We start from the raw sequence: 12,540 nt of genomic DNA, 5'->3' as shown, positions 1-12,540 counted from the left end.
AAGTAAAGACATAATATTTTAAACAGTGAAAATAGAGAGAATATATAGTGAGCAGCCCCAGCCGGTAAACATGCAAGTCGAGTAGGTCGTATACTGTTCGTGCATGAATTTTGTGGTCTAAGCTACATCACAAGTAAGTCGTGCTAACCAAAAATGCAACATCGCTAATTGCGTGACCGAATTAGTCTCAGCCACACAAATTGTGATGAAAGAAAATTATGATGCCGTTGGTGTGAATTTGTATTTATACATATGAATTGTGAGTTGTCAAATCAATACAAAATAATGTGATTATATGTAATTCAACAATTCATAATATATGTAAGCATTACGGGTGCAAGTCAAGTCGAATTTATTGGTTTGATTTCGAGCCTAAGTTGAGTTTACTTGAGCTTGAGCTCTATTATTTCTGTTCACCAGCCGGCTTTCGAGCTTTTTTTTTTTTTTTTTTTCTTCTTGAATATTTTTGTAATTTATTTATTTATTTATTTATTAGTACTTATGTATTTAACTACATATTTAATATTATAGATCAAGTTTATATTCAAAATTTACCATATATTGAAATTATTAATCAATACTCATATTTTAATTTAGGATAATATAAAATATGATATTTTTATTTATATTATCTAATATCTTTCTAAAAATAAGATTAATCAACAATATTTCAGTAAGTTTTGATAATTTTTCTGTAAATAGTTATTTTTGTATAAATTTTATTGTTATATCTTTTAATATCAATTTGTAATCTCTTATACTTTTTGTAAATTAAAAAGTTTTAACAATTAACTTATAATTTCTTTATATTTATTTGTGAGTATTTATTTGTACCAAGAGACCTAATATGTCGTCTATTTTATACTCATTAACTTATGTTGAAATTTGGTGATTCGCATTATTTAATAATAATAATGATGCCGATGATAATGATGATTGAACAATTTTACTTGATTTTATCTCATTATATATGCATATATATAATGAGTATGAATCACTCTTTGGTTTAAAATATTGTTCTTTTCATTTGTGTATAATTAAAAGATATAAAAATTTAAACTGGCATTATCACTCAACTCCTAAATCTTCAATCTGAGCACAGCCTTCTTAAGGGAAAAATGTAATTTAGCCCTTTATGATATTATATATGTGTAAATTACTTACCTATGAAAAAAATTAGCAATTTATCACATGTTTTTTAAAATACAACAATTTACTCCCTCTGTATTTTTTAAATTAAGCAATTTATGCCCAGACGGGGGTAAATTGATATTTTTGTTCATAGGGGGATAATTTGCTCATTTCTAATATCATATGGGATAAATATCATTAAACCCCTTCTTTATAATATGGCCATTCTAAGGAAACAAAAAAAAAAAAAAAAAATCAAGCTTGTTAACAACGAGCTCAAACACCTTGTTTGGTGCACGAGGTAGGCTCTTGAGGTTGGTCAGGTAAATTGACACCTGGCGATGTTAGATCATTTATATAAATATCTCATTTTTTTAATAAAATTATAAGTATATTCCTTGATGAGGGAGTTGTAATTACAAGTACACATGATCTATTCAGTAGCGAAATTCTACGCAAATACCGCATAAAGTACATTAATTAAGGAGAGTATACATAATTTTACAAAGGGCAGGAGGTGTTTGCATAATTAGACATAACATTAGAAAGTGTTGATGTAATTTACCTATATAAATATTATGTATGTATGTATGTATGTATATATAAGGGATAATTACATCTACATCCCCTGATTATGGTTTATTTATACAATTTTTTCTGTCTTTTAAAGTATTACACATACACCCATAAAAAATGTCAATATTATTTATATAAACTATTGTTACTTTCTAAAATATTACACGTACACCCCCTGAAACATCAACAACATTATACAAACTACTCCTACTTTTTAGTTGCCAGAAGAGGGTTTCTCAATTACGTAAAAAATATAAATAATTTGTATAAATATACCTATCGCGTACTGAAATTGAATAACATCGTAACGATAAAAAAATCTTCACAAAAATTCTAAAATACTATAAATTAGAGTGTGTAAATATAATTACCACAACGTATTATAGACACAAGGGGTGTTGGTAGGAATGGGGTCAGAACATTTAAGGCAATGTTGTGTGGTTGGTAGTGTTGTGAATCTTTATGGGAATTAGGTGAGGGTTCAGATCTTTCTTGTACCCAAATTTCCCAACACCCCCTTCACTGCTAATTCATTGCCTCAAACCAGACATGTCCTCATGGACAGATTTTGTGGGGGAAGGAATATTCTTTTTTTTTTTTTAAATTAAACCATTTGGATTGGGAGTTTTTTTTAATCCCGTCCCTTCTCTATAAACAGGAAAAAAGCTAAATGTATAACAGAGAATACTAACTCCCTAATTTTATCTAAAAAGCTATAAACAAGAAATACTACTCCACTAACAAAGAGTACAACAAGGGGAAGGAATATTGTTAAATCGCATTTCATCACAACCACGCGCCCTACCCAAACATTGGCAGGACCATTTTTTGGAGTAGTTAAATGTGGTCCCCTCCATTGTTCTTCCTACGAATGGAAAAATATAAACTCAGTATTCTTTAGAGGTATTTGCAATTATTTAAAATAAATATTTAATAATTTATTACTGAATCAAAGTAGAATTTTGACTTTTGTTTTTTAGTTGATTTAAGTCAAAAGTTATAAATAATTTTTTTATCAGGTTTTGCAATTTATCAATAAAATTATAAATATTAAGTGAATTTTCTGTTTTATTTTCGTTTCCAAACATTCTCAACTTTCATTATTTCTTAATTTATAACTATTTTCCACGATTTGTTTTTAATTATATGTAACAACTATTACAAACACCCCTAACAATAGATGGGAGATAACATTTGTCTAAATTACAATTTGAGGGAGGACAATTTTTCAAAAATATAGTGCCCAATGTTTAAAAATAATAAAATATTGGGAGTGGAAAAGAATTAATATAACTATACCAAGTCATCCATTATCATTCCACCAACACATCACTTTAATTATTCTAATCCAAATCGAGTTCCAAACTTTTTATGCAAAAGAGTTGGAATGTTTGAAGTAGATTATAAATCTCTATAACTCCAGTAGAATATAGGTAACACACAAACTCAAGTGACAGACCGGTCGGTATATTCTTTCTGTTATTTTCTCCATTAAATAGAAAAACATCAAAGATTTTACGTCTCAAAAGACAAAGGTACCAAGTGGAGGTCTACTTAGAGGGTGTTTAAGATCGTTTCAAAATATATTTCTTAACTTTTAACTTTAAAACATTGATAAATAATCGATTCGTCTATTATAAAAATAAACAAACAAATACAATTAATATAGAAAAATACTCGCAGAATAATTGGATTTGAACATATGACCTTATAGTATGCTCGGACTCACTCACTTAGAGAAACAATTAAATTTTTTTTGAGTAAATTATTATAATTATATCAAAAATTAAATAATTAACAACTAATTTATTAATAATTTATAATTTATTAATAATTATTATTAAAATAAATCGATACTAAAAGTTTGACGGGACTCGAACCAATTAGAAATAAACTCAAGGACTAGTAATGAGAAGAATTTGGACAAAACCATCAGTTGCCAGCAGTTGACAGCAGTACCCAACAACAGTACTGATGTCAATTCCCTTTCTTGTCTGTCTGAAATGGTGAAGATCTTCAAGATATGGATCAAGAAAGAATCGAATATACTGTTACATTCAAACCCCTTTGTGTTTACTTTTTAATTAGCTTTAATTCACTTTGCCCCTCGTACTATAATATACTATCAAAAACACCCCTTTACTATTAGAATCTTCAATTACAATCCGCTCCAAATTTTAAAAATTCTGTCTTAAATGGACAGAAATAGCCCTATACTTTTTTCTTTTTAATCTCGATAGCCTTATGTCTTAATATATAAAAATTTAAATTCATTTACTTCTTATTAACCGTCGTGGCACGTTTCACCTGCATAATATAATAAATAATCTTTAACATTTTAAATTATACTATAAATAATAATATAATATATAAACCAACAGATCAAATTTCACAAAAAAAAAAATAAAGAAAAGAACTAACTTAAGGGCACTATCAATACAACCAAAAATTGGTATTACAGTGTTTGAAATCGTCATTTGTGAATGAAAATTACTTGTATATTTATATATATATGTATTAGTGTATAGAATAAGTATAGATATAAACTTACACATTAAATTTCATAAAAAAAAAAGAAAGAAAAGAAAAGAAAAGAAAACTAACATAAAAGTATTATCGACAAAAAAAAGCAAATTAGTGTCGTGGTACGGTGGTTTGTGAGTAAAAGAGACTTTTATATATATATATATATATAATAGGAAAAAATACAATTTACCCCCTTGTTATTTGAGAAATGAGTAAAAAAAATCTTGTGAAAAATAAAATAGTAAATTACCCTCTGTATTTTGAAAAAATAAGCAAATTACCCCTATTTGCTTATTTTTCCAAAACACAGGGAGTAATTTACTAATATTTTCTGTATTTTGAAAAAAATAAACAAATTATCCCCTCTGTATTTTGAAAAAATAAGCAAATTACCCCTAGGGGTAATTTGCTTATTTTTCCAAAACACAGGGGGTAATTTACTAATTTTTTTCATAGGGGGTAATTTGCTTATTTTTTCAAAACACAGGGGGTAATTTACTAATTTTTTTCATAGGGGGTAATTTGCTTCATTTAACCCATATATATATATATATATATACTAGTATAGATATAGCATTTTGGCCCCTTCAAAATTTATTAATTCACGTAAGAATAGTTAAAAATATGTTTGTTTTATTTTAGGTAAATTCGATTAAGTATCTATATAAAAGATCAATACAATATTACACTAATGAAATATATGTTGTGTTGAAGTTTCATATTTAAAATATTCTTTCATGTTTATTTCTAGTATGCTTTATTCACATGAAAAATTAATTAGACAGTATAGTGATTTACTTTATATCGTAAGTTTCAAACAACATAAAAAATATGGGTAAATTATATTTTGCCTATCCGAATTATACCAGTTTTTACACTGTCATTGAAACTTTTTTTGTGTCAACTTACCATCTCAACTTTACAAAATTTGCACTCTAACATATATGATCGTCTTTTTGTTGATTTTCTATCCAAAAAAATCACATGCTGTGCATATATGAAAAATATCACATAATAATTATAAATGACACAGTGCAAAATTTTATAAAGTTGAGATGGTAAATTGACAAAAAAAAAAAAAAAAAAATCGCAGAGTGTAAAGACATGCATAATTCTTAGCAATTAAATTAAGATAAACAAAAAATGGAAGCTACAATTAAGTATAAAGCCTTCGGGAAGAAATTTTTTAAGGAAAAAAATATATATTTGCAATAAAAATTTCAACTAATTTTTACCCTTCATATAATCTGATTTTGGATCTTTTATTTTTTCCAGAATTTCATTATTACGTATTTTCTTTATTTAAGTTTATATTTGAAATGTATTTGTTTATTCTTATTAAGGAATAAGGATATTTTTATTGTTTTTTCAAATTAAATTACGAGGAGTTTTTGAGGATTATAGAAATAGAAGGGTTTTTCAATACCATCTTCATAGTATTAGAAGAGCAAAATGCATTTAATTTTTTTAATTATTTACCGTACATTTATAAATCACCTCAATTTTTTAAATGTATTACAGACTTAATTAAGCTCATAAATACCTTTTAAATTAGGATGTAGATAATTAATTTATTGACATTGAATCACAGCTCCCAAGTTTTAGAAATGGGTATGGGCCAATTGAAATTGATTTTGATGGTGTGACGATGTTTTTGTGTTGGCAGATTGAATTTTTTATTTCAAATTTTATGCTGCTTCTACTTTATTTAACACATACAATCGCTAGAAAAATTATAATACATAATTATAATTAATTGTCATGATTAATAATAAATAATTGTAGTAAATAATTATTGATCACAATCGCGCAATGCATGATTTTTGCGAGGGTGACTAAAAGATTTGTTGTGGTTTAAATGTTTTTACCATGGCTCTTAGCCGTGGCAAAAAAAAAATTTTATGGTGGAAAAATTAATTTTTGCATCGATTTATTTAACTGTAATTAATAAAAGTCATTTACTATACTTTTTAGACATACCTACTAATATTAAAGCTAATAATAATTTTTTTTTCTAATGGGCATATTATTTATATAAAATAATTTTCTAAATAAAATACATAACATCATCTTTATACACGTAATATATATATATATATATATATTAAACAGAAGAAATGATGTAATATAATTTAAAATAAAAAATCAAATTATGGATACACAATTATTCAATGCAAAACTGGATCATGGGTTGTTTCCACTATTTAAAGAATTAGTAATACTATATGCTAGTTTCAATGATATTAATTTTTATAATAATAATAATAAAATCCAATTGTATATGAATAATCATTATATATAGTGACAATATTAAAATTATCACTTATGTTAATAATATTATTTTTTATCATACTGCTATTCATAGAAGAAGAAAAAACAAAGTATCATTATACATGCAATATAAATGTCATAGCACTATAATTAAAAAAAAATTAATTTTACTTTACATTATAAATGACTACAATTTAAAATCATCGTAAATCAATAACTATATACTAAGGCCAAATATGGTCAATAAAATTTTCCATAATTTTAGCTATAATAAAAATATTTGCCATATTTTTTGGTTATGATTAAATGACCATTACACAGTCGAGTTAATTTAAATTCATTACGATTTTTTTTCCTTTCGACTATAATAATTAATCATGATGGTGAAATTTATATTTCTTCTGGTCCAAAGAGACAATTTAAAAAATACTATATAATTATTAGTGGACAACTTAAATACTAATCATTGTCGCTATTAAGCTTGTAAACTAGTGAAATCCATCATTCTGATAAAAACAATATTTTTTTAATCACTAATTGTGATTATCATTAGGAACACTTTTTCCCATTTTAATTACTTAATAATATTTTTTTAATTAGTACATATATTTTAATATTGATCGAACTTAGCTTGTCTAGACAACCAAAAAAAAAAAAAAAAAAAACCCAAGCGGGCCCAAATATTTTAAACCTTATTTTCTACTAATTGCTTGTTTTAATAAAAGAAGATGTATAAAAATAATTATGGGCCCTACCATATTTAACATATAGTGATTTTAAATAAAATGGAACAAAAATTGGTGGTTGCTTATTAGTGGTGAACTTCATCAATCGGTCAATATTTAATAATAATCATAACAATCGGTACACGTTGATGCATCACGTTAAATACGTAACATCAAACATTTACTAATAATGACTAATCATGGGATGAAGCAAACAATGACTAGTGGATATATATGTATATGTGAAAGAAATATATTTGGAAGATTGAAGGCAATCCACTACTATATTTGTTTTTATTTATAAGTTATTTTCAGGATAAGTCAAATATACCCAATATTTGCCATCATTTAAAAACACTTTATTTAGGTGTTTTCAAACTGTTTTAGCATAAATATATACATTTGTATATACACATATATATACATAAATATATATAAAAAAGACATGATTTGACAATGAATAGTAATTCTTGTCTCTCAAAACACAACATTAAACATACCATACTTATTTTAAATTATCTTCGAAAATAAATCCAAACATACATATTATCTCTAACACATACTTATTTATCTTTGTTTTTCTCTCTCTATCTCAACAAAACACTTAAAAAATGAATCCAAACATTATAGAGATTTTTTGGTTGAGAGAACTTAGGAGAATCCGAGGCAGATATATGATATTGGGTGCATGTCCAAAAGACAAATTCCAGAATCAAGAAAGATATATACTCCACTGTTAGAGATGTAACTATATGTTTTTCGCATATTGTGTGGTTAAATTCATAGTATATTCGGTGTTTTTTGGGATTAAATTGTAATTTTTGTTCTCTGCTTTTTGTATTTGACGTTTTAGTTTTTTTTTTTTTTAGGGTAGTGAATAGATTTCATAATTTTTTTTATTTTTTGTGATTTTGATTTTTCAGTCTCAGAAATTTGTAAATATTATCGGGAAAAAAATATGCGCCTCACACGTACTTTCTTTAATTTAGGGCTTTTATTCTCGTTGATCAATTTAATAGACCAAAGGGGACATACAATAAAAGTTACTGGACTTATTTTGCCTCGTAGATAGATATGACTAAAACGCCAAAAAATAAAAAGTATAGGACCAAAAATTTGCTTTCATGCCGGCAGAGATGAACCAATGAGACCAAAGGACCCAAATTAAAAAAAATTTGCGGCAAGATTTGCAAACTCCAGCTAATAAATCACATTTCAACATTTGCAAATTCTTATAATGAAAAGAACACCTAAAAGTCCATCGAAAAAATCATATTGCAGTTCCTAGCTTGAAAAAGAAATTTAAAAAAGGAAAATCCCTCAAGAATAGTATCTACGGCCTACGTAGCTAAGTCTCGACCTCTTACTTCTAGCTGATGAAAAGCAGTCGTTTCTGTTAGTCGTCTTGGATCTGTATTTCTTGTATTCTCTGGATCGAATAGCTAATTCCATGATTTTTATATCTTCACATATCTCCTGTCTAGATAGGGACGACATGCTCGGCAGAATGTCCTTTTGAAAGTCCTTCATTCTCCTCCCTCGCCTCAACTTCACACCGTGATCCTTCTTATTTGAGCTGCTTACTTCAAATGGAGTTGATGACATGCAGTATTCCTCGGCACTGCACTCCCGTTGATTTAGCACAATTGCTTCATAGGATTCGGATGAGCTTTGTGGAACGTCCTTCACGACATTATGGTTTCCCTTTGTTTTTTGGGTCTCGAGAACATGATCTTTAATTCGAGTTGAACATTCCGATGAAAAGTATAAGAGAGAGACAGCTCCTTTTCGGACCATAATATCGACGTCTTCCTTCTTCGGATAAGACTGAGATTTCATTTCCACTGAAGTCGCCACATTGTGCTCAACTGGTTTCGTGGTAACTAGAGAAGACTCAGAATTTTGGAATACACTAGCCGAAACATTTGAGTTTGACGTACCAATACCACATTCCCTTGTCCTAGTGTTGCTTGATATATCGTCTGTGGTCCCATCAGACTTGCAAGAGACGGGAGATCTATTGCTGTCTGTGCCCTCAAGAAGTTCTTGACAGGAGTAATGCGAATGCAGCTTCTCTTCTTTATTCTTCTTACTATTCATTTCAGGTATAAATGTCTTCTGACAGGCTTGGTCAGCTAAACTTATTTCAGATTCTGCTTTTTTGAGTCTAACGTTGGTGTCTTTATTGTCCGAAGGTGGTCGACAAACAGAACCAGTACCCTCAGAGCACAATATACTTCCACAAATATGTTCCCCAGTACATCTGCTTGGTAAAGTTGTCAAAGTTGAGTTCGCCATGTCCTGGCGACCCATCACCAATGCAGACGACTCATTAGAGCAATTATTCTTTGGTTTTCGCCAGTCAAGATCCGTCAAATGAGTGGGTTGACCATATCTGCCAACCTCGTCATCTGTAACACCTGAAGAGGTACACTTTGAGGGATTGGATGTCCAGTGATCAATCGAGTGAACGGATGATTCATCAGGAAGAGCCTTGTTGAGGTCCAGTTCTCCCACTTCATGAGAAGTAAACAGCTTTCTTCTGGCTGACATACTTTTCTGTGGGAGCTCATCATGGCATTGTTCAACACCTGCAGAAGGATTTAACCAAAATCAGAAATCAAAAACAGAAAACTAATTGTGTGCTCATAAGCTAGTATTAATGGGCCCACCTTGATTGAAGTGTTTCCTTTCAAGAAGAATTGGTCTGCTATCTGTGACTGAGGGAGATTCTGAAATCCTGTAAAAAACATCAGTTTTCCTACTTCTGAAACTGAAACTGCAACTGGATCCACCAAATTCATGCTTTGCTCCAGAGTTAGTGACCTGGATGGGACACCCAAGCCCATGTCGGGTCACAAGATCTCCAAAATAAGTGGATCCTTCTAAACTAGTAGTCTCTCGGGAAGGAGAACATATAATCTTATCCTTGCAGGATTTTCTGCTACCAACTTTTTGCCAAGCTTCTGCATCTGCTCCCAGAGAGAGCTTAAGCTCCTCCATGGAAGACAATTTATCATCATAGACGTCATACTTCATTTTTCCAGAAACTTCTTGAGTGACACAACCATAACTTTCGCTTGTAAGGCCTTCATCATCATGGGTGTAATGACTAGGAGAAAGTTCGAGATCTAGAGGCCTTCTCTGGTGCCTTGGGATAGCTCTGTGCTCTTGTAGACAAGGATTCTTCATAGATCTTGAGGAGCATATCTGATAAACATGAATTTACTCGAGGTATTACATGATGAGCGGGATATATATCTCGAACAAAAATGATTCTGCTACAATACAACAGTTCCTAATACAAGTAGCCATCTAGAATAAACACTTGCTCTTTCTTCTCTTTACTATTATTCCTTTAAACATATACATGTTGCTTTAGTCGTTCCTTTATAAAGCACAATTCACACCCCAAAAACACAAAAAAGAAGATTAAGAAAAATGAGGCAAAGCTGAATATATAAATAACGGACATAAAGCCCAATACTTGAAGATTCTTGGTATTGACATACACAGTAAGCAAGCTACTTTTGTTCATTACCATGTGAACTTCACCCAACTTCGTTTCTGTTGCTAGGGATTCATATTTCATGTGTTTCGAGAAAGGACCAACAAAAAAATGTGGGCTGTCTCCACCGCTCCTTTTAGGGTCCAGCTCCTTCATCATTATCTTTTGAATTTGATAGAGCCGATGGAGTTCAAGGACCTAAATAGAATCAGCAGCAGACAAACAAACTAAGACAGAGGGAGAAGCACAAAACAGAAGAATTATCGGACTTAAACAAGATAATAGCCATGCAACAATCAAAATACTGGTAATTGCAGCTAAATTTATCAAACTTAACATAGATTAGCAAAAGCACCTGGTTCCTGAAAATCTCCTCCTGATTGAGCATGGTTTGTGTTAAAACATTTTGCAAAGAATCATCAAATCCCAGCACCATATTTACTCCAGAATCACTGCTTATCAACATCCTGTTCTTGGCTCTCTGTTAAATCTGCATATTCAAGCTTCAAAGCTTAAAAATATATATGATAACCAAAAAATCCTCATCTTACATTACACAAGCTATTCTTGAGGAAGAAATTGGAACTGATGCATCAGAAGTCATACTCATGAGACATATTAGAAAATAAAGCATATATAAACCAAGAACAAGATTTGATTAGGGAAGAACTAGAAGACGTTGATATCTTAAGTTCATCATAATGATTTTCCAAATTATACTTGGAGATATAAGTAATAGATGATTTTTCGATTCCATGATACCGGAATAATACATCCCTTCCAGTCCCAATACTCAAAACATTGCAGCTAGTAACAAGTCTTGTCAATCTTACTGGGCCCAAGAAAACATAATGTTAAAGATGATCCGATCACTATCACAAAAACTATCCTGGAAATTACCAAGGGCTGAAATGGTCAAAAGTGTCATCAGACTCCAACTTTTAGTTCACCAAAAATTCAATTTCCAGTGTATGATTCACTATTCTATCCACCAAAACTGAATCATTTCAGAACAAAGACATCCTATATTCCAAATTCTTGTCCAAGGAAATCCTAGTACTCTTTCTAAAGTACACTAAAAATGGAATTCTGAGCTCGCAAACAGTTCCAAGTTGTAACAGATGGCAACAAAGTAGTAGCAAGAAGACCACTAATAAATTTAGATATTTCATGCCCTGATTGTTTTACCAAACAAGCATCCTAACTTTACCCACTACTAGCAATAATCAAATGAAGTCAATAAAGATAAACAAAAAGAACATGCAAGTTGCAGCAAGACCCTATTTGGTTGGAACAGGAAATACTTAATTTCAACATGTACATTTCCCGTGATAATTTCTGGGATTTCGCTTTCTGGGTATTTCAAAGATCAATGGAAATGGCAACAGAACAATCAACTGGGCACAGATTTCCCCAACCCAACGTGAAAACATGAACAAAATTTCTTCTTTTCTTTTTCTACTCATTTTCTCATCTCCTCTTGTTCCTATTGTTCATGAATCCATTTTCTGTGGATCTTGAGTGATGGGCACGAAACTTTGAGCACAAACACAACATATACATAATCCCTTGTACACATTTATACGCGTAACAAATGGATTTATACTAACACGTACAAACGCACAGAGAGAGAGAGAGAACTAACCAGCAGAGAGAAGAGATTAAGAAAGAGAGGACGTTAGAAACAACACAAGACAGAGACTTTAGCCATTGGGAGTGTAGATTACACCAAACAAACCATATTTAGAGATCCTTAAACCGTAGTAATAAATGCTAGCACTCCCCTCCACACACACAGCACGC

The 12,540-nt window shown here is 30.2% G+C and overlaps 1 protein-coding gene across 2 annotated transcripts; it reads right to left on the bottom strand.

Annotated features, from left to right (window-relative positions):
• Positions 8,422-12,540, bottom strand: LOC105164291 (the record flags this gene model as incomplete). 2 transcript variants are annotated; one of them, XM_011082910.2, is given in 5 exon segments in its annotated part: positions 8,422-9,820; positions 9,902-10,439; positions 10,771-10,935; positions 11,093-11,227; positions 12,383-12,540. In XM_011082910.2, coding segments are annotated over 4 exon segments (2,085 nt in total). In that variant the 3' UTR covers positions 8,422-8,549.

The sequence above is a fragment of the Sesamum indicum genome, linkage group LG6, assembly GCF_000512975.1.
Source record: "Sesamum indicum cultivar Zhongzhi No. 13 linkage group LG6, S_indicum_v1.0, whole genome shotgun sequence".
NCBI classification, from domain to species: domain Eukaryota; kingdom Viridiplantae; phylum Streptophyta; class Magnoliopsida; order Lamiales; family Pedaliaceae; genus Sesamum; species Sesamum indicum.
This window is presented reverse-complemented; position numbering and strand designations above follow the sequence as displayed.